Genomic DNA, 27,837 nt, shown 5'->3' on the forward strand with positions numbered 1-27,837 from the left:
TCTTGACAGTAAATATTTCACTCAATCCTCTCCTTGCTTGTATGGTTTCTTAGGAGAAGTTGGATATAATCCTGATTTTTGCCCCTCTATGGTTAAGGTATCTCCCCACTGGTGTTTTGTTTTATTTTTTGCTTGTTTTTTTTTTTTTTGTTTTTTGTTTTTTGTTTTTTGCCTTAATCCTGTTTGGTGTTTTCTGAGCTTCTTATATCAGTGAGTAGGTGTCTGACATTAATTTGCAGAAATTCTCCCATCATTACTATTTTAAATATTTCTTCTTTTCCTATATCACTTTTGTCTCATTATGGTATTTCCATTATGTATATGTTACACTTTTTTTTTTAAAGATTTTATTTATTTGTTTGACAGACAGAGATTACAAGTAGGCAGAAAGGCAGGCAGAGAGAGAGAGGAGGAAGCAGGCTCCCCTCTGAGCAGGGAGCCCGATATGGGGCTTGATCCCAGGACCCTGGGACGATGACCTGAGCCAAAGGCGGAGGCTTTAACCCACTGAGCCACCCAGGTGCCCCTATGTTATACTTTTTGTAGTTATCTCACAGTTGTGCAATACTCTTTTCAGCTTTTTTCAGTGATTATTTTTTCTCTTTGATTTTTGGTTTAGCAAGTTTCTATTAACATATTCCCAAGCTCAGAGATTCCTTTTTTAGGCATGTCCAGTCTACTAAAGAGGCCATCAAAGGTATTAATCATTTCTGTTACAGTGGTTTGGATCTCTAACATATTTCTGATTTTTTAAAAAATATATCTTTCTTTTTATGCTGTCTTTTTTGTTTGTTGTTTATTTTTTCCTTTAGAGTCCTTAGTATATTAATCATGGTTGTTTTAAATTCTCAGGCTGATAATTCCAACAGCCCTGTAGTATCTGAATCTGGTTCTTATGCTTGTTGCATGCTGTCTTTTAGTATGCCTTGTAACCTTTTTATTGAAAACCAGACATCATGTTAACGGTAAAAAGAACTCCAGTAAAATAGTGTGTGATGTGGTGGTAGGTGTGGATAGGTCTCAGTTCTTGTAGTGAGGCTGTCCTTCCTAGGCTGTGAATTTTACACGTATTTTTTGGCTCTCCTACACCTTAGGTGGGACAAGGTGGCCAGAGTAGGCTGGAATTGTGTACTTCCTTTCTCCCAAATGGAAGGCTTGGTGGGGATATAGTTGAATATTTCCGTACTTCCCCGTCAGTTAGGCTCCGGTAAAACCTTGGTTATTTATTGTGTGTTAAATATATTCTCTTGAGGGCAGGCCTTGTTAAGAAGAGCAGGGTAGTCTGGTGTATTTCAGATTTATTCCTTTCTTCTCTCTTTGTCAGAGCCTGAGCAGATTTTTCTCTAATATTCACTCTGAGGACCTGCTAGAGCTCCCGAGTGTTTAATCTCACAAAAGCATGAGGCCTGGAGTTTCTAAATCTGTGTTATCAACACTTAGCCTCTAGTTACTTGTCAGTTCTGGTTTCCTACCCTGGCACTGGTTCCTGCAGAGGTTTCTACTGGTGAGTTTCTCTTCAGTAACTTATGGATCTTTGTATCCACCTGCCTATCTCTCTGATTTTTGATCCAGTGGTTTTCCTTATACCTTCACTTTTCTGATAAATCTAAGAAGAGTTGCTGATTTTCATTTTATTCATTATTTTATTTGTTAGCATGGTATAACAACTTCTAAACTCCTTACATGCTGTATCAGAAACCAAAAGTGCCTTAATTTATTTTTCGAAGACTACATTCTATCTTGAGTTGTTAATTGAACTAGATTTATTTTAGTAACACTTATTTATAGTACTTGTTATGTGCCAGACACTATTCTAAGTCTTTATGCCAACTCATTTAGTCTTCATAACAATTATATCCATTTAGTACTGTTGTAATCCTCATTTTATAGATGAGAAAACTAAGGCATATAAGTTGGATACATAACAAACAGAGGGTATATAACTTGCTTGAGGTCACCAAGCTCAGAATAAACTTACATTTGTTTCTTTTTTTCTAACTACCTTATAAGATCAAAAATAAGTTCAAAAATCAAAATAACTTACTTTTTAACCAATAGATTGTGATTGAGGTAAAGTTGTGCCAATTAGGCTTACCCTTTAGAGGGCCTGACAGGTTCTCTTATACTTCTTTGGCCCCGAGTCAACCATGGAGAAAATCTTACTACACTACTACAAAGACACACAAATAGAGATGTGAGAGAATGACATAGTGAAGGCTGGTGTAGATGGAGAGAACCTGGAACAGTATGGTGAGAGAGACCGATACATCCTAGCATCCCAACTGAACCTACTGTCAGTGTTCTTGCCAATGTATCAGACATTTAAGTCAGACATCTTGGAGGTGTCCATTCAGATAAGCCCTACAAGACTGAATCTCTAGTTAATATCACTTGGAAAAGAACTGCCTAGTTGTATAAAGTCAACCTATAGAATCCCGAGAGATAATAAATTATAGTTGTTTTAAGCCCATAGATTTTGGGGTGCTTTGTTATGCACCATAAATAAATGGAAAAATATACATTCTTTTTGTAGGAATTTGGATATTGGTGGTAGAGAATTCAAAGGGAAAGATTTTAAGGAATTAAGAATGGATCTCAATCTAAATGACAGATACTTTGCCATTTGTACTTAGAAGTCTTTTTTCCAGATTTTTTGAGAGGTAATCAACATAACGTTTAAGTTTAATGTGTATCGTACGATGAATTGATACACATGTATATTGCAAAATGATAATCACAATAAACTTAGTTAACACATCTGTCACCTCATATAATTACTATCTACTTATTTATTTTGTTATGAGATTATTTAGGATGTATTACTCTCTTAACAACTTTCAAGTACAAAATATACAATATAGTATTGCTAACTATAGTTACCATGTTGTATGTTATATTGCTCGAACTTGTTTATCTTATATCTGGAAGACTGTAACCATTTCCTGCAACCCATTTTGGCCACCTCTGGCAACCAATAGTTTATTCTGTACAGCATTTGTCTTGCTCTGATTTATTTCACTTAATATAAAACCTTAAAAATCCATTTATATTGTAGAAAATGGTAGAAAATGGTAGGATTTCCTTTTTCTCATGGCTGAATAATATTCCATTATGCATATATGTATGTACTGTGTAAGCGATATCTCTAAGTATTACATTTATTACATTTTTTTAACTGTTCATCTGTCAAGGGGCACTTAGGTTGTTTCCATACCTTGGCTGTTGTAAATAATGCTGTAATGAATATGGGAGGTGCAGATATCTCTGCATGGTAATTATTTCATTTCCTTTGGGCACAAACCCAGAAGTGGAATTGCTAGATAATGTGGTAGTCCCATTTTGAGGAGCCTCCGTACTATTTTCCATGGTGACTGTATCAGTTCACATTCTTACCAACAGTGCACAAATGTTTGTTCTCTCTTCTCCACATCTTCCCCAGTGTTATTTCTTATCTTTTTGAATATAGAAATTGTACAGTTATGAGGTAGTATCTCATTATGGTTTCATTTGCTTTGATGATTAGTGGTGTTGATCATCTTAATAAATGGCTTCTTGGCCATTTATATGTCTTTTTTGGAAAAAAAGTCTGTTCAAGTCCTCTGCCTATTTTATAATTAGATGATGATTGTGATGATGATGATGGTTGTTACTGATTTGTATGAGTTTCTTTTATATTTGGATATTCACTCCTTATTAGATTAATTGCAAATATTTTCTCCCATTCCATAATTTGCCTTTTCATTCTGTTTATTGGTTTTTGTTTTTGTTTTTTTGTTTTTTTTCTGTGCAGAAGCTTCTCAGTGTGATGTAGCCCTACTTGTTGATTTTTGCTTTTGTTGACTTTGTTTTTGGAGTCATATCCAACAATCATTGCCAAGACCAATATCAAGGAACTTTTTCCCTATGTTTTCTTCTAGGAGTTTTATGGTTCCCAGTTTTTAAGTCTTTTGATTTAATTTTTGAGTTAATTTTGAGATTATTTTTATAAGTGGTATAAGCGGTCAGATTTAATTCTTTTTCTAATGAATATCCAATTTTCTCAACACCATTTATTGAAGATTTTGTCCTTTCCCTATTGAGTATTCTTTGTTCCCTTGTCAAATATTAGTTGACCATATATGGGTAAGTTTATTTCTGGGCTCTCTATTCTTTTTTTTTTTTTTTAAGATTTTATTTATTTATTTGACAGACAGAGATCACAAGTAGGCAGAGAGGCAAGCAGAGAGAGAGAGAGGAGGAAGCAGGCTCCCTGCCAAGCAGAGAGCCCGATGTGGGACTCGATCCCAGGACCCTGAGATCATGACCTGAGCTGAAGGCAAAGGCCCAACCCACTGAGCCACCCAGGCGCCCTGGGCTCTCTATTCTTTTAAATTGGTCTGTGTGCCTGTTTTTATGCCAGTACCATAGTGTTTTGATTACTCTGGATTTGTAATATGTTTTAAAGCCAGGAAGTGTGAGCCCTCCAGCTACATTTTCTTTTTCAACATTGTTTTGCCTAGTTGAGTTTCTTGGGTTATTGTTATTGTCCCATATTATTTTAGGATTATTTTTTCCTATATCTTTGAAAAATACCATTTGAATTTTAAAAAGAATTGCATTGAATCTGTAGATAGCTTAGGATAGAATGGACATTGTAAGAGTATTAACTCTTTCTGAATGCAGGATCTTTCTGTTTGTTTGTGTCTTTAATTTCTTTCATTAATGTCTTAGAGATTTCAGTTATATATCTTTTACCTCCTTGGTTATATTTATTCCTAAGTACTTTATTCTTTTTGATGCTATTATAAGAGGACTGGTTCCTTCATTTCCTTTTCAGATGCCTCATTGTTAGTATATATAAAATGAAATTGACTTTTGTATGTTTATTTTGTGCCCTCATCTTTACTGAATTTTTTTAACAATTTTCATGAAGTCTTGGGGATATTCTATAAATAATATCATGTTATCTGCAAACAGAAAGTTTAATTCTTCCTTTCTGATTTGGATTCCTTTTTTTCTTTTTCTCTAGCTCAGATTTCTAGTATTATGTTGAATAGGGGTGGTAAGAGTGGGTACCTTTGCTTTTTTCCTGATCTTAGAAGAAAAGCTTTCAACCTTTCACCATTGAATATGATGTTAGCTGTTGACGTACCATATATGGCCTTTGTTATGTTGAATTGTAATCCTTTTATACCCTCTTTGTTTAGACTTTTCATTATATAAGGATTTGATTTATCAAATGCTTTTTCTGCATCTATTGAGATGATCACATGATTTTTGTCTTTTGTATCATTTTATAAGTACTTTGCACTGATTGAGTTGTGTTGTTGAACCATTCTTGCCTCCCAGGGATAAATCCCACTTGATCACGGTGTATGATTTTTTAAAAATGCTGTTGAATTTGATTTGCTAGAATTTCGTTCAGAATTTTTGCACATATATTCATTAGGGATATTGGCTGTTATTTTTCTTTTCTTTAGTATCCTTATCTGGCTTTGATATCAGGGTAATGATGGCCTTGTAAAATAAGTTTGGAAGTCTTTTCTCCTGTTCAACATTTTGGAAAAGTTTGAGAAGGACTGGCATTCATTCTTCTTTAAATGTTTGATAGAATTTGCCAATTAAGCTCTCTGTGGTTGAACTTTTCTTTGGCAAGAGGTTTTTTAATTATTGATTCAATCTCCTTACTAGTAATTAGTCTGTTCAGATGTTCTTTTTATTCCTGAATAAGTAGACTGTATATTTCTAGGAATTTATCCTAGGTTGTTCAATTCTTGGTGTGTAATTGTTCATAGTATTCTCATGATTCTTTGTATTTATTTGATATCAGTTACTATGTCTTCTCTTTTATGACTGACTTTATTTATTTGGGTCCTCTCAGGTTTTTTTGGTGGTTATTGTTGTTAAGTCTAGCTAAAGGTGGGCAATTTTGTTTTATTCTTTCAAAACCCAACCCTTAGTTTTGTTGTTGTTTTCTTGATTTCATTTATTTCTGCTCTGATCTTTTTTTAAATTTCCTTCCTTCTGTTAAATTGGGTATAGTTTGTTGTTTTTCCTCTAGTTCCTAGAGGTAAGAAGTTAGCTTTTTCAAGATTTTTTTTTAATGTATGCATTTATCACCATAAAAGTCCTGGTTAGAATTTCTTTTGCTGCATTCTGTAAGTGGTGGTATGTTGTGTTTCTATTTTCTTTCTTTTTTAAAAATTTTTATATTTTTTTATTAAATATATAATGTGTTTTTATCCCCAGGGGTACAGGTCTGTGAATCGCCAGGTTTACACATTTCACAGCACTCATAGCACATACTCTCCCCAATGTCCATCTCCCCACCACCCTCTCCCGTCTCCCCTCCCCCCAGCAACCCTCAGTCTGTTTTTTGAGATTGAGTCTTTTATGGTTTGTCTCCCTCCCTATCCCATCTTCTTTCATTTTTCCTTTTCCTACCCCCGAACTCCCCACATTGCATCTCCACTTCCTCATATCAGGGAGATCATATGATAGTTGCCTTTCTCTGATTGACTTATTTCGCTAAGCATAATACCCTCTAGTTCCATGTGTTTCTATTTTCAATTGTTTCCAGTTGTTTTTTTTTTTTTAATTTCACTTTGATTTCTTTGAACCATTGATTATTCAGGAATGGAAGTCTTAATTTTTTCTGCTTCTAAATTTACTATATCTCTGAGGAAAGTAAAAAATAGCCGTATTTATTGAAACAAGATTCAGTTCTAGGTCCAAACTATGAAAACTACAAAAAAAAGTGCCCTGACCTCAGAGTGTATGTAATTTAATTGGAAAGACAGCCGTTAGATTGTATAACATATAAACATATAATTTCTAAATTGGGGATGTAGGTATGGCACAGGAATGTAAATTACTAAGAGTTAATTAGACAATGATTTGCTGAAGAGGGTTACACCAAGAGAGAAGTAAATATGACATCCTTAAATAGCAGAGTTAAGCATAGCAAAATTCAACATATTTCCTTAACTAAGAATCCATTATTGTTAGCTGTTTAGAATTCTGATTATTGAATTAAAAAGTTAATATTTCAACAATTCAATTTTATTTCACCACATAGTTAATTTTATTGTTTTCATAGAGTTTACATTTAAGCATAAAATAATTAGGCAAACTAGATTTTTTAAAAATTCTGAAATTTTAGTTCCCTAATCATTTTGATATTTAATGTTACAGAAGGTTTTTTAAAAATATGTCTATAATTGACATCTTTTTAACTCAAACTAAGAAGTAGTTGTCCAAAATGAATAAAAAGATATTCAATTAAGTATATCATGACAATTATCTCAAATTTGGATTTGTGTGACCTAATAATTCTCTTTTTTCTCAGACTACATGTCTTATATGCAAGAAAAAGTTTTCAAGTGAGGCAATAACACTAATCACACTAACTCACTCATTAGGTATTATTAAAAAATTATTTTGAACATATTTAGGCATTTTGAGGAAGGGGTCAATGTTATCTTATGTATCAGTATCAGTTAACTTCACAAAACAGTGTCCTTGAATTTCGCGGAGTAAGTAACAAGGTTGATCAATTAATGGCTAAAGTTAGAATGCTTAAGTAATTGCAGAACCTTTCATTTAGTGTGATTACCTAGTATGTCTGAGATCAATAAAGGAAATAGAAAAAAATTCTACTTTTGAATAATAACAGTGGTGGATTATTGACATCATGTTCAAGTGACATATGAATCACATTGAGAAAAATTTAAAATAAAAATCTTTCATTGCTTGTTATAAGTTTATAAACAATAATTATACTTAGTAACACTATTTAGAATCCCTGAAAATAAATGCTAGAAAGATTATATCTCCTACAAAGAAATAAAGAAATACCAAAATGAACTATTAGAGTTGGAATAATCTGTGTGGACAATGGATGCTTGAAGTAATAGTTTATCTATCAATGTGTTACTGTCTATACCCACACACATACACACACACAATTTTACCAGTGCACTGACAAAAGATGTAAAGTCATGCTGTTCTATGTTGATATGTTTTATTTGTCGAGAGATTTTGCTATGAGCTATGATCTAAAACACTTTAACTTCAGTTAATAATAATGCATTAGTTAATAACAATTAGTTAATAATAATGCATTAAGATTGGATCATTAATTGTAATAAATATACAACACTAATGCAAGATGTTAATAGGGGGAACGGACAATAAGGATGTATATGGCATCTCTGTGTACTTTCAATTTTTCTGTAAACTTAAACAGCTCTAAAAAATAAAGCCTATTAATAATTTTAAAAAATCACTTGGCTAAAAAAAGAAAGGAAAAGAATAGTTTGGATATGACTCCACTTTGCAGATTTCTTACAAAATTACTATTGACTCAAAAATTGTATTCTATAGCTGAAACTTTTGAGCACCCCATTGTCTTGAAACATTCTGATTTATACCCGAGATGTGGTCTCTCATAAACCCCTGTGATAAACCAGAGTTTGCCTGTATTAGGCCAAAATGGAAAAAAAAAATAGGTTTTTTGAAAGGAGAGCTTGAGGAAAGACTTAAGGTCTTTTCTAAATATGGAGTCCAAATAATGGGACACCTTTTGTATATTGCCTTTCATTTGAAGACCTATAGAGCTTGGTAAGTTTGTAAAGATTCATTCACATCTGTTTATTTTATATCAGGGTCTTTATATTTGGAAGACTGTTTTACTTGTAGTTTAGCTGGTCTTTCACAAGGTGTCCATGACTTACCCAGGTTTATGCTAAATTACATATTCTTTGGCCCTCAGCCCAAAGATTCTGATAATGCAGATATGATATGGGGCCTAGGAATCTGCTTTCTGTTTAATTCCTTAAATGGTACTTAAGAGTTTGAGGATTACAGTTCCCAGGCTTTAGCTAGGATATAAAAAATAGCTAATCTCTTGAAAGAGTGTGAGGGTTTAGCTGGATTTCCACATTTATTTTCATTTGGATTTTGCTACCCTAGTTTACTTCCACATAGTGGAGATTCTTCCAACAGGAAAGATAGTTAATCTTACTAAATGCTCTCAGATAGGCCACTTGAGTTCAAAAACTCTCTTCTAAACTATCACTGGGTGACTGTGTTTTGTGAAAGCTAAAATTACCTACAGTAAAGGAAATTTCAAATACATGAGAAATACTATGTAAAATTACATTAAAGAACTTTGATCTAGAAATCTTACATAAATTTAAATTAGTCACATTTTAATACTGTTAGGATTCCTGATCTTAATTGCTTAGTTGGATTGAACATAGAAATAAATAATGTGATTGCAAATTGTCTCTTTAAGAATTTTGTAACAATTGAAACCCTGTATTGAGCCTTAATTTCATTTAGCTACATTTTCAGCCTCTTACACAAATGTTAGCGCTATCCTGACTTGGAAGCTTATCATTCAATGCATTTCTTTATTTAGCAGAATATTTTAACCAGAATTAAGGCATAATAAGGTATCATTTTCTTTTAGTTTTCTTGCCTCAATGTTTTACTTCTTAACTGTTTTTTACCAAATTCCATGTTCTCTAACTATCCTAGGAAAAAGGAATTTTTTTTTCCTTTTACTGATTAGTTGATTGGCAAGGGCAATGATAACATTTTTGATTTGTAGTTATATAAATTTCATACTTTTAAAATGCTTTCAATTACAAGGTTTTATGGGAATTAATTTTGTTTTAATTTTTTTTTATTTGAGTATAGTTGATTTAGTTTCAGGTATACCACTTAGTGATTTAACAGTTTTATACATTATGCTATGTTCACCACATAAGTAGCTACCATCCGTCCCCTTATATCACTATTACAATACCATTGTCTGTATTCCTTATGTTGTATCTTCTATTCCTGTGACTTACTCATTCCATAACTGGAGGCCTGTATCTCTCTTTCCCCTTCACCCACTTTGCCCAGCCCCCTCTTATTTGACAACTATCAGTTTATTCTCTGAGATACAGGTGTGATTCTGCTTTTTTTAAAATTTAGATTTCACTTACAAATTAGATTTTTTCTTTTTCTTTTCTTTTTTTTTTTTTTTTTTTTTTTTTTTTTTTTTTTTTTTTTTTTTACCTTTTTACCCATTGTATTCTCACTAGCTATTGGAAATTTTTTTGTTTGTTTCCAGATTTATTTTTGGAAGTAAAAAAAAATACCTATAGGATAGAGAAGAGCCCGTTTGAAAAATCTAACATAATTTACTTTTGCCTGATTCCTGTTAGCAGAAGACTGAAATGAGAACAAATATGCTCTTCCTCGCAGCTTTATAAATTGAGGTTACAAGGAAATCAGGTCCAAAAGCCCAAATATTCAAACTAAAGCATAGGAGAAGCAGTAATAAAACAGTAAAAGATAAATATTGAGCCTAAATTTATTTCCCCAGGTGCTCATTCCCTATTGGTTAAACATATATAAAATACAAAGTTTGAGGATTATAAACCTCAACAATGTACCTAATTTCTGTTTTACTTTCTAAATCTCTAAGAGCATAAAGTCATATTCCATAGCATCGGACTTCCCTATCATCTTGGAGGTTGATATTGGAAACAGTTGGTATCCAGAAGGCCTAAGAAAGCAAGGTCTACTCTGGTCAGTCTTCCTTCCACAAGGAGGAAACAGAGGGGAAGAGGGTTCTTTTGTCTTGAAGGGTGTTCACTCCAGTCTGTCCCTTTACCCCTAACACACTAACACCTGTGCAGTATGCTCTGTTTTGGCTTCTCCTTCCTTTTCCTAAGTTTCAATAGTATTTTTTCACAATAAAAATATACTGAGTTAAGAACTATCAACCGTTACTTTTTTCTGTTCCACAGAAAAATATTAGGGGGCTAAAAAAAAATAAAAAATAAATAAAACCATTCAACTGGATTGGAAATTCCCAGCATGTGCTGCTAAAAACTATTAGAATGTATTGTTAAAATAAGAGAAGGGAGATTGCATCCAGGGAGATACTCTTAAAAAATGAAATGCAGGGAGGGTAGTAGAAGTGAGGCAAAGTCAAGGTGTGAACTCCCAGTACAAGAGTAAACACAGGAGCCATTTATATATGGGCACTGGCTCCCTAGCAGCAGAATTGTTACATATCCTATCAGAGCAATTCTGACTCTCCAAGGTTGGGAAGTTTTGAACGAAATATTAAAACAACAAGTTCCACTTTGTGTATATGATCAGTGAGCAATGCCTTTAAAAAACAGCCCAAACCCCTTAAAATTCCGTTCCATTTCCTACCTTCAACTCTTTTTGTTTCCTAGATGTTTCATGGAACAATAACAGAAGAGCTAACCAGTCATGAAGAATGGAGTCACTATAATGAGAACATGATAGAAGATCAAAAAGATTTTGTTTTTGTGAAGTTCAGTGGCCTGCATTTAAAATCCATGGAAAATTTGCAATCCTGTATCTCTCTCAGAGTATGCATCTTCTCAAACAATTTTATTACAGATATTCGTCCACTTCAAAGTTGTATAAAATTAGTCAAACTTGATCTCCATGGAAATCAAGTAAGCAATAGACATTTTAGATATTTGCATATAAATGAAATTGATATTTAAAAACACTTATGCTGTCTATCCCAATATATCTCCCAATTTTTATATAAAATATAAAAAAAATTAAAAATAGAATATATCTAAACACAAAATTTAAAATGTAAGGGGTGCGTGCCTGGCTGGCTCAGTAGGTAGAGCAAGTGACTCTTGATCTTTGGGTTATGAGTTTGAGCCCCACATTTGATGTGGAGAATTACTTTAAAAAATTTTTTAAGTTTAAACAAAATTTTGAGTTAGAAATATATAAACACTGTGATTTGGTATATTTTACTTCTTAAATGAATAGTCTAGTTAAAAATGTTCTGGACTTTTAGGGGCACCTGTGTGGCTCAGTTGGTTAAGCGACTGTTCAGGTCATGATCCTGAAGTCCTAGGATTGAGTCCCACATTAGGCTCCCTGCTCAATGGGGAGTCTACTTCTCCCTCGACCCTTCCCTCTCTTGTGCTCTCTCTGTCTTTTCTCCCTCTCTCAAATAAAGAAATAAAATTTTTAAAAAATAAATAAGTAAAAATGCTCTGGACTTTTTAATATTTTGATGACATAATTGACATATAACATATTAAGTTCATCTCTACAACATAATGATTGTTAATATATATCTATACCTATATCTATATATATATACATAAAAAATATATATGGCACATTTTCTTTATCCATTTATCTGTCAGTAGATACTGAGGCTGCTTACATGTCTTAGCTATTGTAAATTATGCTGGAATGAATATGAAGGGTACATAAATCTTTTTGAGTCAGTGTTTTCCTTGTCTTGAGATAAATACTGAGAAGTAGAATTATTGGATCATGTGGTAGTTTTATTTTTACTTTTTAAGGAACCTCCATACTGTTTCTACAGTGATTATACCAATTTACATTCCAATTTACATTATACCAATTTACATTTTGATTTGTATTTCCCTGATGATTATTGATAGTGAGCATATCTTCATGTACCATGTTGGCCATCTGGATGTCTTTAGGAAATGTCTATTCAGTTTCACTGCCCGTTTTTTTTTAAGACTTTATTTATTTATTTGACAGACAGAGATCACAAGTAGTCAGCAGAGAGAGAGGAAAGCAGGCTCCCTGCTGAGCAGAGAGCCCGATGCGGGGCTCAATCCCAGGACCCTGGGATCATGACCTGAGATGAAGGCAGAGGCTTTAACCCACTGAGCCACCCAGGTGCCCCCGCTGCCCATTTTTTAATTGGATTTTATTTTGGTATTGAGTTGTATGAGTTCTTTATATATTTTGGATATTATCCCCTTATTACATATATGATTGGCAAATATTTTCTTCCATTCAGTAGCTTGCCTTCTCATTTTTTTGCTTTGCTTTGCAGAAGCTTCTTAGTTTATTGTATTTTTACTTGATGTATTTTTGATTTTGTGTCCTTTGCTTTTTGTGTCAAAACCAAAAATCACCACTAAGGCTATTGTGAAAGAACATATGGCCTATGTTTTCTTTTAGGAGTTTTATAGTTTCAGGTCTTAGGTTTTATACTTTAATCCATTTTGAGGTAATTTTTGTGTATGATACAAGGTAGAGGTCCTGTTTCATGACTTTTTTTTTTTTACATGTTGCTGTCCAGTTTTCCTGACACCATTTATTGGAGAGACTGCCCTTGTGCTTGCTTTGGCAGCATATATACTAAAAATGGAAAGATACAGAGAAGATTAGCATGGCTGCTGTGCAAGGATGATATGCGAATTTGTGAAGAGACTGCCCTTTCCTCATTGTATATTCTTGACCCACCATAGATCAACTAACCATCTATGCATGGGTTTATTTTTGGTCTCTGAATTCTGTTACATTGATCTTTGTGTCTATTTTTATACCAATATCATACTGTTTGGATTACTATGGGTTTGTAATATAGTTTAAAATGAGGGTGATGATACCTCTAGCTTTATTCTCTTTCAGGATTGCTTTGGCTATTCAGGGTCTTCTGTGTTTCCCTATACATTTTAGGATTCTTTTTTCTATTTCTATGAAAAATGCCTTTGGAATTTAAAAGGGAGTATACTGAGTATGTAGATTGTTTTGGGTAATATTATTTTAACAAGATTTATTCTTTCAGTCCAGAACATGGAATATCTTTCCATTTATTTGTCTCTTACTCTTTCTTTTATCCATTTTTTATAGTTTTCAGTGTGCAGTGTGCAGATCTTTTCACCTCCTTGGTTAAATTCATTCTAGATATTTTACTCTTTCTGATGCAATTTTATATGGGATTGGTGTTCTTAATTTCTCTTTCTTTAGCTTATTATTAGCGTATAGAAATGCAGCAGATATCTGTATATTGGTTTTGTATCCTGCAACTTTACTAATTGATTTATTAGCTGAATAATTTTTTGGCAAAGTCTTTAGAATTTTCTGTATATAATATGTCATCTGCAAATGTTGACAGTTTTGTTTCTTCCTTTCTGATTTGTATGCTTTTTGTTTCTTTTCCTTGATTAATTATTCTGGCTGGAACTTTTAATATTGTGTTGAATAAAAGTGGAAAGAGTGGACAGCTTTGCCTTGTTCCTGTTCTTAGAGGAAAAACTTTCAATTTTCACCATTGAATATGATGTTAGCTGTGGGCTTGTCATATATGGCCTTTATTATGTTGAGGTACCTTCCCTCTGTACCTACTTGTTAAGAGTTTTTATCATGAATAAATGTTGAATTTTGTCAAATTCCTTTTCTCTATCTATTGAGATGATCATATGATTTTTGACTTTCATTTTTGTTAATGTGGTGTATCACATTGATTGATATGGCTCCTTAATTCTTTATGTTTAGAAAATTTTAGAATTGGCCTACTATGAAGGAATTTTTACTGAACAAAGTATATATGTCTATTCATTTAATTATACTTATAATGATAACATATTCTAGATGAACAATGTATTGTTTTTACTCCAGTCACCATTGGATAATGAGAGATTCTTTTTTGGGTTATTAATCAGCAATTTGCCAGTTTGGAAAATACTGAATTTTAGAAGATGTTTAATGTTTTTCATTTCCATGTAATTTATAGAAAATTAATATTTGTATTAAGATGTTATTATTAATAATATTTCAGATAAAGAGTCTACCAGATACCAAATTTTGGAGTGGATTGAAGAAACTAAAACTCCTCTATCTTCATGACAATGGGTTTGCAAAGTTAAAGAATATATGTATGTTATCTGCCTGTCCAAGTCTCATTGCCCTCACTATGTTCGATTGTCCAGTGAGCCTTAAAAAAGGATATAGACATGTTCTTGTCAACAGTATATGGCCTCTCAAAGCACTGGACCATCATGTTATTTCTGATGAAGAAATAATTCAGAATTGGCATCTTCCTGAAAGATTCAAAGCATATAACCACCGACTTTTCTTTAATTTCTGCCCTGCTTTGAAAAAGGTAATTGGATTCATTAGAGTTTCATTTCAGTTAAACCTAAGTTATATGAACTAATATATACTGTATCATTTTTAAAAATTTCATAAACTAGTGAATATATTAGTATTATGTCTGAGAATTTATAGAAGCTTATATGCCTACTGCATAAAAATTGCTGAGCATAAAATATCAAATTGTAGAGAAATATATTTTTGGTTTCTATTATGTTTTAATATAATAGCTTTATGAGATATAACTTAAATACTATAAAATTCACTCATTTTATATATATGATTCAATGATTTTAGTAAATCAATGGTGTTATGTAACCATCTCCACATTCCAGTGTTAGAAATTTCCACCACTCCAAAAGTTTCCTTCTTTCCCGTGTGCAGTTAATTTCTACTCCCATCGCCAGTCATAGGTACCATTAGTCTGGTTTCTGTTTCTATGAAATTGCTTTACTAAATATTTTATATGAATCAAGTCATACAATACAGTCTTACCCAGCTGCCTTCATTCACTTAGTGTGATGTGTTTGAGGCTCATTTATTTTGTATCAGCAGTTAGTTACTTAGTAGTTAGTTACTTTTGATTGTGGAATAATTATCCATTATATGAATATACTGCATTTTTTTTGTTCATTCACCAGTTGATGGATGTTTAGAATATTTTCAGTTTTTGCTGTTATGAATGATGCTGTTATGAACATCTACTTAACATGTTTTTATGTAGACATATGTTTTCATTTTTCTTGGGTAGATTCTTAGGAGTGCAAATGAGGGTATGTATGGTAAGTTTATGCTTAATTTTGTAAAACACTAAATTGCTTTCTAAACAGTAGAAACCAAAAATACATAAAGTTTCTAGTTTCTCTATGTCTTTTCAAACACTAGTATTTTTTGTATTTTAAATTATTAGACATTCTAGTAGGTATAAATTGGTATTTTATTTTGGTTTTAATTTTTATTTCCCTAAGGAATAATGGTGGTAAGCACTTTTCATCTGTTTATCAATTATACATAACTTTTATCAAATGCCTATACAATATTTTTGCTCATTTTGAAAGTGGGTTGTTTGTCTTATTGTGTTGTAAGAATAGATACATGGATATAAATCCTTTATCAGATATATGTATTACAAATTTTTTTTTCTCAGCCTCTAGCTCATCTTTTCATTTTCTTGATGGTCTCTTAGAGCAGAAAAATTTTGAGTTTTAAGACACCTAGGTTATAAATTTTTTTCTTTTATGGATTATGCTTTTGATATTGTGTCTAAGAACTCTGCCTAAGGTCATAAAATTGTTTCTATGTTTTTTCCTAGAAGTTTAATAATTTTAGCTGAAACTTAGACTGTGTTTCATTTTGAATGAATTTTTATGTATGGTGTGAATTAACAGTGTAATTTCATTTTTTTTTGCATGTATTCAATTTGTTGAAAAGATTATTCTTTCCCAGGTGAACTGTCTGGATATCTTTGTCTGAAATCAATTGGCCATAAAATGGAAGGTTAATTTCAGGACTTTCAATTATATTCTAATGGTCTATATATTTATCCTTATTCCAGTAGCACACAGTCTGATTATTGTAGATAGCTTCGTAGTTAAGTTTTGAAATGGGGAAGTATGAGTCCTCCAACTTTGCTCTTCTTTTTCAATATTGCTTTGGCTATTCAGGGTCCCTTGCATTTACAAATGAATTTTAGGATCAGCTTGTCAATTTCTACAATGATTCCTGGTGGGATAGTGATAAAGATTCCATTGAATTTATATATCATTTTGTGGAGATTGCCATCTTTACAATAGTGAGTATTCTCATTCTTGAATGTGAACTGTCTCTCAATTTATTTAGATATTCTTTAATTCTCTCAGCATTGTTTTATAGTTTTCATTGTGCAAGTTTTGCAGTTGTCTTGTCAAAATTTATTTCTATATATTTTATTCATTTTGATTTTGTGATGGAATTATTTTCTTAAATTCATTTTTTGGGTTGTTTGTTACTAATATATAGAAATACAATTGAGGGCGCCTGGGTGGTTCAGCGCGTTAAAGCCTCTGCCTTCGGCTCAGGTCCCAGGATCCTGGGATTGAGCCCCGCATCGGGCTCTCTGCTCAGCGGGGAGCCTGCTTCCTCCTCTCTCTCTGCCTGCCTCTCTTCCTACTTGTGATCTCTCTCTCTCTCTCTGTCAAATAAATAAATAAATAAAATCTTTAAAAAAAAAAAAAAGAATGGATATCGCCCATATTTAAAAAAAAAAAGAAATACAATTGATATTTTAATTTAATCTTATATTCTTCCACCTTGCTATTTTCATTTTTTAGTTCTTGAAGATAGTGTTGATTAAAAATTTTGTTTTTTTAAATAGATAGCGGATCTCTAATTTTTTTTCCCCAGGTTTTCTATATTTGAGTGATTCCATTGGGAAGTAGTTTCTTTTTTCAATTCTTTAAAGGACAATTTGGAATATTAATGGAAGTGGATAAAAATATTAAATTCTTGCGGCGCCTGGGTGGCTCAGTGGGTTAAGCCTCTGCCTTTGGCTCGGATCATGGTCCCAGGGTCCTGGGATGGAGCTCCACATCAGGCTTTCTGCTCAGTGTGGAGCCTGCTTCCCCCTCTCTCTCGGCCTGCCTTTCTGCCTGCTTGTGATTTCTCTCTCTGTCAAATAAATAAAATCTTTAAAAAAATGTTAAATTCTTAATTAATTTGGTGACATGGCATGTTGAAATCATCATTATACGTTGATATTTTTTAATGCTGAAAGAATTGATTGAGAAACCATATCTAGTTGTAGATTACAAAATGCTTAAATGGATAGATAAAAAATATTTAAAAAATGATTCATGGCATGAGTATTAGGGTAGATAGATCATGTAAGAGTTTAAAAGAGATGGGTTCTGCAGGTGTTAGAAAAGTAAAACTACATAGGAAGTAAAAAAGTATGTTGCAGAACATATTTATAATCTGTTCTAAATATATCTAAATCTATATCTGTCAGTCTCTCTATACGTTGACATTGATGAAGAACGGAAAATCAGCTGAACAGTGATTACATTTGAAAGGGTGTATAAACAATGAACAGTGATTATGCATGGGAGATTAGGAAGTTAGAAAACTTTATAACTGCATACAATATTTATAAAAAAGTTATGAATATATTAATGATTTTGAAATAATAGTTAAAAATTTTAGAGAAATAAAAAAGTGAAGCCAGTATTTAATTCTGGGTGTCTTAACCCGGGCCCTAAAAGAAGAATTTCATTTATGTGTTCTAGTTGGTAGGAACATACTTGACTTTTTTTAAACATGACTTTTTTTAAGGACAATCAAAATGACTGATGTTCATTTGAGCAATTAATAGGAAGTTAGTGGGGATATGAAAAGAACCTTGGATGACATACTAAGGAGTTTAGACTTCTTAATGAATGCAATGAAGATCTATTGTAGTTATTTGAGGAAGAAATTAGAGTGGTTCTACCATAACTGGTGCTCTATGAATAAATGTTATTGACAAAGTTTTTTAAAGGAAATTAATTCAGTATTTTGCTAGCAGGTTAATGGAGGTTAGGAGACAGATGAAAGCAGAGAGATCAGTTACTATAGGCCAGAAATTATGTGATTAGAGTTGATATAGACAGACAGTAGTGGCAAAGAAGAAAGAAGATAGACAGTATAGAGGACAGACACTCAGTAAAAGTCATTGTGGTAGGCACTTTATATATTTTATTCCTTCATTCCTTTACCAAATATGTATTGATCACCTAATATGTGAGCGAGATTATTCTGGATTCAGTGGTAAATAATACCAACAAAGGTTCTTCTCTCTTAAAGTTCAGTGGCAAGGCACAGAAAGTAAACATGTAAGCAGAAATAACAAAACAAAATAAAACCAGCATAGAATGCCAGATCGTGTTAATTTCTAAAGAAAAGAAAATAAAGTAGTAACATAGGACAAAAGGGACGAAGGCTTGGGCTAGATAGGGAAGGACTTTCTGAAGAATACTATTCATCATATTCTTTGGTGTGGAAAGATATTATTTCACAGAAACGAATAAAATATAGTAAGATTTAAAATTTTACCCGATGTCAGACAGATATAGTCAGTCAAGAAACTGGGATTTTTTTTTTTTAAGATTTTATTTATTTTATTTGACAGACAGAGATCACAAGTAGGCAGAGAGGCAGGCAGAGAGAGAGAGAGAAGGAAGCAGGCTCCCTGCCGAGCAGAGAGCCTGATGCAGGGCTGATCCCAGGATCCTGACCTGAGCCGAAGGCAGAGGCTTTAACCCACTGAGCCACCCAGGTGCTCCACAGTCCTGCAATCAACATTGTATATCAAAGAACAGACAGTGCGACTATTTGACAGGATTTTTTTAACTGATCAAATATGAATAATATGAATATGAATAATAAAAAAAAGAATAATAAATGAGAAAATATTCTTTTTGTATTTCGAACTTGGGTATCTGGGACAAAAAGTAACTTAGAAATGGCAGCATTTGAAGAGGTTGTGGTAGAAAGTTAAGTTTGGTCATGTTTATTTGAGACAGGATACTGATATAGAGATACCAACCAGGCATTGGAAATGTAGAACTAAAATTCAGAAGTAATGTTCTAGGTATAATATGTAAATTCAGTAGTCATTGGTCTGAGGGCACGGTTGAAGCCAAAGCACCAGAAGAAAATATAGGAATCAGTATGAGAGCTAAGGACACAGCCTTAGGGCAGTTTCATTTTATGGATACAAAGCAGTGTGACCAATGATGATAACAGGGAATTAATTTCAGGAGGTAGGAGGAAAAACAGAGAGATGGCTTAATATCACTTAGTTCAAGGGAAATGAATGATTGAAAAAAATGAAGGATGTTTTTAAAGGTTAAGAAAAATTATCATGGAAACAAAACTATTTTGAAAACTTCTGTTGAAGAGGTTTTTGCATCTTTGGAATTTCACTAACTTTTAGGAATGGATACAGAATTGTAATGGGTTAATACATAATTACCAAGTATAGAAGCTTTTATGAGAAAATTTTGGACTGAGGAAAGATAATGCCTTAGCTGCCAGAAATAAGATTAATGGGAATTTTTTTTAAAAAGTGAGATGGTCCTACTTTAGTATATTTTTAAGCTGAAGGAAATAAATTTTAATTTAAAAGATAAGATTAAAAATGTCAGAAATAGAATGATTGAAGGAAAAAACCATTGTATAAAAAACATGAATGGAATGCATCACAGATGGAGTAAGCCTTAAAGAGCTATAGGTATACTTAATTATGGCAGAATTTTATGGTAAAGATTTAAAGAAATCTATTTGAATAATAGTTTTTCAGTTTACTGATAAATTTTTACCCATTATTTCTGCTATAAGCAATATTATTTTGGTTATTCTTTACTTACTGAAAGGTTTAATTTAGAACAATAAACTCTTGAATAAATGACAGTCTATGAGGATATAAACTTATTTAGTAATGTTTGAAATATATATTTCACAACTTTTTTTTTTTGCACTTATTTTTTTTTTTTTTTAAAAGGGTATTCTTTTTTTTTTTTTTTTAAGATTTTATTTATTTATTTATTTGACAGAGAGAGATCACAAGTAGGCAGAGAGGCAGGCAGAGAGAGAGGAGGAAGCAGGCTTCCTGCTGAGCAGAGAGCCCGATGCGGGGCTCGATCCCAGGACCCTGGGATCATGACCTGAGCCGAAGGCAGAGGCTTTAACCCACTGAGCCACCCAGGCGCCCCTTGCACTTATTATTGAGTACAAGAATACTATGAAAACTGGGGCAGAGGAATTAAAGTGGTGGACTAGTGGGGAAACCCTGGCTTGCCTCATCTCTTGGTCCCCACTAGGAAATTGATTTGAGAATTAAGAAAACAATCTGCACAATTGGAAGGAGAGAATGTGGCAGAAAGGAGATTCAGCCATGTGAATTGGGGGAAAGAAAAGCCAGGTGCTGCGGGGGGGGGGGCCCTTTTCATGGATAGAAGTCAGGGAGAGACAGAGAATAAGTGGCCTGTAGGGTTCACGCAAGATGCTGTCTTGGGGATCCCCTAGGCTGCACTGAGAGAGACTGTTCCCCTTCCTAGAGTGTATTTGGAAAAGGGCATAATGCCTTTGCATGGACCAAAGATGCTCTGGGCACCACCGAGTGGCAGTTCAGCAGCTGGGGACAGAGGCACATGTAGAGAGCAGATGAACTGGTTGAAACTTTTGGCTGTGTACACCTGCCTGGGTGCCCAGAGCCTCTGTTCAAGCACCGCCCCATTTGTTGAAGAGACTGTTTTTTTGTTTTTTTGTTTTTTTTTCCCCCCATTGGATGTTCTTTCCTGCTTTGTTGAAGATTAGCTGACCATACAGTTATGGGTCCATTACTGGATTTTCTATTCTGTTCTATTGATCAATGTGTCTGTTTTTGTGCCAGTACCATACTGTCTTGATCACTACAACTTTGTAATATAACTTGAAGTCCAGAATTGTGATGTCTCCAGCTTTGCTTTTCTTTTTCCAGGTTGCTTTGGCTATTTGGGGTCTTTTGTGGTTCCATTTAAACTTTAGGATTGTTTGTTCTAGCTCTGTGAAAGATGTTGTTGGTATTTTGATAAGGATTGTAGGATATGTGTGGATTACTTTGGTAGTATATACGTTTTAACAATATTTGTTCTTCCAATCCATCAGCATGGAATGTTTTTCCATTTCTTTGTATCATCTTCAATTTCTTTTATAAGTATTTTATAGTTTTCAGGTACAGATCTTTTATCTCTTTGCTTAGTATAGTCCTAGATATTTTATGGGTTTTGGTACAATTGTAAATGGGATTGGTTCCTTGATTTCTCTTTGTGCTGCTTCATTATTAGTGTATAGAAATGCAACACATTACTGTATATTGGCCTGTATCCTGCAACTTTATTGAATTTGTGTATCAGTTCTAGCAATTTTGGGGGGGATTCTTTGGGTTTTCTACATAGAGTATGATGTCATTTGAATATAGTGAAAATTTGATTTCTTCCTTGCTGATTTGGATGACTCATTTCTTTCCGTTGTTTGATTGCTGGGGCTAGGACTTCTAGCACTATTTTAAATAATGGTGAGAGTAGACATCTATGTCTTATTCCTGACCCAGAGGAAAAGCTTTCAGTTTTTCCCCATTGTGGATGATTTTAGATGTGGGTTTTCCACTTGTGGCCATCATGATGTTGATGATGTTTGTTCCCTCTATCCCTACTTTGTTGAGGGTTTTTATCAAGAATGGGTGCTATGCTTTGTCTAATGCTTTTTCTATATCTGTTGAGAGGATCAGATAGTTCTTATCCTTTCTTTTATTGTGGTATATCAGGTTGACTGTGAATATTGAACCACCCCTTGCAACCCAGGAATAAATCCTACTTGATCACAGTGAATGACTCTGTTCATGTTCCATTGGATTCAATTTGCTAGTATTTTGTTGAGAATTTTTGCATCCATGTTCATCATAGATATTGGCCTGTAGTTCTCTCATTTTAGTGGGGTATTTGTCTGAATGTGGAATCAGGATAATGAATCAAGATAATGGCAATGGTAACTCGTAAAATGAGTTTGGAAGTTTTCCTTTGATTTCTAGTTTTTGGAATAGTTAGAGAAGTACAGGTATTAACTCTTCTTTAAATGTTTGGTAGAATTCTCATGGGAAGCCATTCAGCCCTGGGCTTTAGTTTGTTGGGAGATTTTTGATTACTGATTTAGTTTTTTTGCTGGTTATCAGTCTGTTCAAGTTTTCTATTTCTTTCTGTTTCAGTTTTGCTAATTTATATGTTTCTAGGAATTTATCCATTTCTTCCAGGTTGTCCAATTTATTGGCATATAATTTTTCATAATATTCTATTTTAATTATTTGTATTTATGCAGTGTGGTTTTGATTTCTTCTCTCTTTTATTTTTATTCATGTTCTTTCTCTCTCTCTCTTTTTTTTTTTTTTTGGTAAACTTGGCTAGGGATTTATCAATTTTATGAATTCTTTTGAAGAACTAGCTCCTGGTTTCATCAATGTGTTCTACTTTTTGTTTGTTTGTTTGTTTGTTTCTGTATCATTTATTTCTGCTCTAATGTTTATTGTTTCCCTTCCTCTGCTGGCTTTAGTCTTCATTTGTTTTTATTTTTCTAGCTTCTTTAGGTGTAAGATTAGGTTGCAGATTGAGATTTTTCTTGCTTCTTGAGTTAGGCCTATATTGCTATGTATTTCCTTTTTATGACCACTTTTGCTGCATCTCAAGAGTTTTGGACTGGTATGTTTTCATTTTCATTTATTTCCATGTATTTTTAAAGTTCTTTTTTAATTTCTTCGTTGACCCATTCATTCTTTAGTAGGATGTTCTTTAACATCCATGCATTTGTGGTCTTTGCAAATTTTTTCTTGTGATTGACTTTAAGTTTCATAGTGTTGTGACTGGAAAATAAGCATGATGTGATCTCAGTCTCTTTGTACTTGTTGAAACCTAAATTGTGATGTCCAGAACCTGATTTGTTCTGGAGAACGTAACTATGTCCACTTGAAAAGACTGTGTATTCTGCTGCTTTAGGATGAAATGTTCTCAATGTATCTGTGAAGTCCATCTGGTCCGGTTTGTCATTCAAAACCATTGTTTCCTTGTTGGTTTTCGGCTTAGCTGATCTGTCCCTTGCTATAAGTGGAGTTAATGTCTCCTACTAGTATTGTATTATTGTCAATGAGTTCCTTTTTGTTTTATTGATTTATAAATTTGGATGCTCCCAAGTTGGGTTCATAAATATTTACAATTATTCTTGTTGGATAGTCTGGTTTATTACAATTATTAGTTTATTTTTATTACTTCTTCATCTCTTGTTATAGTCTTTGGTTTAAAATCAAGTTTGTTTGATATAAGTATTGCTACTCCAGCTTTCTTTCTTTTTTTCTTTCTTTCTTTTTTTAAAGATTTTATGTATTTATTTGAGAGAGAGAGAGTGAAAGAGGGAGAGCATGAGAAGCAGAGGGTCAGAGGAAGAAGCAGACTCCTCACGGAGTGGGAAGCCAGATGCAGAACTTGATCCCGGGACTCTGGAATCATGACCTGAGCCAAAGGCAGATGTTTAACTGACTGAGTCACACAGGCACCCTCCAGCTTTCTTTCTTTTCTTTTCTTTTTTTTTTTTTTTTTTAAAGATTTTATGTATTTATTTGACAGAGATAACAGGTAGGCATAGAGAGAGGAGGAAGCAGGCTTCCCCGCTGAGCGGACAGCCCGATGCGGGGCTCGATCCCAGGACCCTGGGATCATGACCTGAGCCTAAGTCAGAGGTTTTAACCCACTGAACCACCCAGGCGCCCCAACCTCCAGCTTTCTTTTAACATCCATTTGCATGGTAACTATTTCTCCATCCCCTCACTTTCAATCTGCAGGTGAAAAACAAACAACAAACAAAAAACAAAAAAAAAACCCTACAAGTGTCTTTAGGTCTAAAGTGAGTCTCTTGTAAGTAGCATATAGATGGGCTTTGTTTTTCTATCCATTCTGACACCCTGTGTCTTTTGATTGGAGCAGTTAGTCCATTTACATTTGGAGTAATTATTGATAGATATGAATGGTATGCCATTCTATTATTATTTTCTTTTTTTGTCATTTCTGGAGATTTTCTCTATTCCCTTCTAGTTTTTGTCACTTTTTGTCTTTCTTTCCTACTCAAAGCATCCCCTTTAATATTTCTTACAGAACTGGTTTAGTGGTCATGAACTCCTTTAGTTTTTATTGTCTGGGAAACTTCATCTTTCCTTCTATTCTGAATGATTCATCTTTCCTTCTATTCTGAATGATAGCTTTGCTGGATAGAGTATTCTTGGATATAGATTTTTCCCATTCAGTATGTTGAATATTTCATACTAGTTTCTTTTGGCCTGCCAATTTTCTGTGGAGAGAACTACTGCTAGCCTTATTGGTCTTCACTTATAAGTTAGAGACTTCTTTTATCTTGCTGCTTTTAGGATTTTTTTTTAATCTCTATATTTTGCAAATTTAGATATGATATGTCTTGGTGTTGGCCTGCTTTTGTTGATTTTGCTGGGAGTTCTCAGTGCCTCCTTAATTTGTATCTGTTTCCTTCCCCAAGTTGAAGAAAATTTTAGCTATAATTTCTTCAAATAAACCTTCTGGTCCCTTTTCCTCCATCTTCTTCTGGAACTCCTCTGATACAAATATTATTATGCTTTATGGCGTCACTGAGTTCCCTAAGTCTATATTTGTAATCCAATATTTTTCTTTCCGTCTTCCTTCATTTTCATTATTTTATATAATTTTATCTTCTGTATCAGTTATTGTTCTTTGCTTCTTCCATCCTTGTAGTCATTACATCTAGTTGTTTTGCCTTTCAGTTACTGTATTTCTTCTTCTTCTTCTTCTTTTTTTTCCAGCCTGACCAGTTTTTAGGTCTTTTATCTCTGCAGTATGGGACTCCCTGGCTTTTCTATGCTTTTCCTAAGCCCAACTAGTATCCTTATGACTGTTGCTTTAAATTCTGAATCAGGCATTTTACTTGTATCTGTTTGGATTAGATCCCTGGTCGTGATCTTTTCTTGTTCTTTCTTTTGAGATGAATTGCTTCGTCTTGATATTTTGTCTAAGTCTCTGTCTTCTTCATATATTAGGAAAGCCTGGTATGTTTCATGCTCCTGAGAATAATGACTTTATGGTAGAAGAGCTCATATATGTCCAGGGCCTGACTTTTTAGGAAGTGTCTCTGGCATATGCTATGTGCACTCTGCTGCTGTGTTGTGGCTGCTCTTTCCCTCAGGTCAATCCTCTGCAGAGTTTCCTCTTGGCTGAAGTGGGGAGTGTTTAGACCTTGACCAGAGTGTGGTGAGTTTTAACTAGGTGTGCTCTGTTCTTCTTGTTAAAAGAGACCTGATGCTATTTCCACTAGAGCTGAAGTTTTGCAGAACTATGGTTAGTAGATGTGGTGCATGTGTGGGCGGGGAGGCTTGATGGTCTTCTGGAGGATGGACCTGTTGTTCTGGTTCCCAGGCACACCTGCTTAAGAAAAGCAGCACCAGTAGAGCACGTGGGTGGGGTGTGTGTGTTGAGGGGGGAGCTTGCTGTAAGCAGTTTAGGTCACCAGTGTTGGCACTGTGCTTCTTACTGAAATTAGTTTATGCTGAAGAGCGGGGTAAGGGAAATGGGGCCGGCCAGCTTCTTTGTCCCCATAGAGGAGAGTTTGCACCTGCTAATCTCCAGGAAGCCTTCCCAGAAAAGGAGACAGTCTCCCCTCTTGCAAACTAGGTGTCCCTCAGATTGCCACCTTCACCCTGTCTCTGTCTTGGCTGTCTACCCGCCCAGAATCACAATGCACCTTGAGCTCTATCCCAGCCAGGCTGGCTGAATTTTCAAACTCCAAACCTAAGGGATCTGGCTTGGTGGGGGCCTGCACTTGTCCTCTGGAGAAGGATCTTGCTACACTGGGAATGATGCAGGTTTGTCCCCAAAGGGCAGTCTAACCAAAACACAAGGGCATGGAGTAAAGCACAGCAAGGAGCCAGTGTCCAGGTTAGCCACCCTCAGCAGGTGTCTCAGTGCATATGCTGAGGGGCAGGCAAGGGAAATGGTACACGCCAGCTCTTTTCTCCCTGGAGAAGCAATGCCACCTCTCTCAGATGCAGTCCAAGAAGGGGTGCTCTCTCTCCCAGTGTGTCCCAGGGGATGCTCAAGATTGCACAGTCTGCCCCCAGGCTATCTGCCCTTATTCCCCAAAGAGCACTGCAGTACCCTCAGGGCTCCACACTGGTTATGCCACAGACCTCTTAAACTCCAATCTTTGAGACATGCTGTTTGTAAAAACTCACGAAAAATCAGCCCCTCTTGTCCCCATCAGTGGCTTTGGGAAAGTTTTTTCCTTGTGTGATTCCCTGTGCACTCCTCTCATTTTCTCTTGCATTTCTCTGTGACAGGACTCCCTCCTCTCCATAGCACTCACAATCCCTTTCTCCCCTAAACCACGTCTCTGCACCTCCTACCTTCCACATTGTGGCCTCTCCTCTCCCTGTAGTTGTAGTTTGTTCTGTCAGTGCTTGATAGATTTCTTGAATATATAGAATGATTGATATTTATCGAGCTATGTTCAAGGGAGAGGCAACTCTAGGTTCTTCCTACTATTCCATCATCTAGCTCCTACCCCAAAGTAGAGATTTTTAGATCAAATGTTTAGCGTCCATTTTTTTCTCAATTCCAAGGTAAGTATCAAAAGAAGAATAAAAGTGCATAAATATAACAACCAAGTAGATATTTGAAAATGAATTTATGTTTGGCTTAATATGTAAGACATATTATATGTTTGTAAAGTTTATACTTTTGCTTTTTGAAGATAAAAATATAGCCTATATGATATACAAAAATCATAAGATAGTGTCAAAAGTAAAACTATATTTATAAAAATTTTTATATATTTACATTTATGAATGCGATATGATTATAAGTAAATATAAATAATCATAAATTTATTGTAAGTGTAAAAACCAAAATCAAGATGGCTATTCACAAGACAAGCCCCAAAATTAAGGTAATACAGAAAAAGTAAAATGAAAAGCTAAGCAAATACATATTAAGTAGAATAAAACAAAAGGTTTAACATTAGTCTTAATGTAGAATTTATCACACAATATGTTAAATGGCATAAATAGGAACCTTTCCATTGATCTCTGTCAAATAAATAAATAAAAAATCTTAAAAAAATAATAGCTACAATAAAGAAATATTTTGAGCATTAATATACAAAATGGTGTTATAAAAAACATGAATATTTTTGGAAATTTAAGACTAAATAGAAAATATTGCAGTACAGGTAGAACATATTTATCTCAAAAAACCATTTTGTTAATAATAAGCATATAGGCTTCCACTTCTAAGAAGATAGAGTAGATGCTTCTCTTGCAAAGTATAATTCAATTCCTTGGACATTATATGT

General features: G+C 34.0%; 1 protein-coding gene across 1 annotated transcript in view; it reads left to right on the plus strand.

Moving 5' to 3' along the window:
• Window positions 1-11,225: 11,225 nt before the first annotated feature.
• Window positions 11,226-27,837, plus strand: part of LRRIQ3 (leucine rich repeats and IQ motif containing 3) — a gene marked incomplete at both ends in the record, with an annotated part of 165,997 nt that continues 149,385 nt past the window's right edge. The window contains 2 exons of the mRNA XM_080801812.1: window positions 11,226-11,474; window positions 14,597-14,920. Coding sequence (XP_080657938.1) covers window positions 11,226-11,474; window positions 14,597-14,920 — 573 coding nt within the window. The remainder of the gene's footprint in view (window positions 11,475-14,596; window positions 14,921-27,837) is intronic.

The sequence above is a fragment of the Martes martes genome (assembly GCF_963455335.1).
Source record: "Martes martes genome assembly, chromosome: 4".
NCBI classification, from domain to species: Eukaryota; Metazoa; Chordata; class Mammalia; order Carnivora; family Mustelidae; genus Martes; species Martes martes.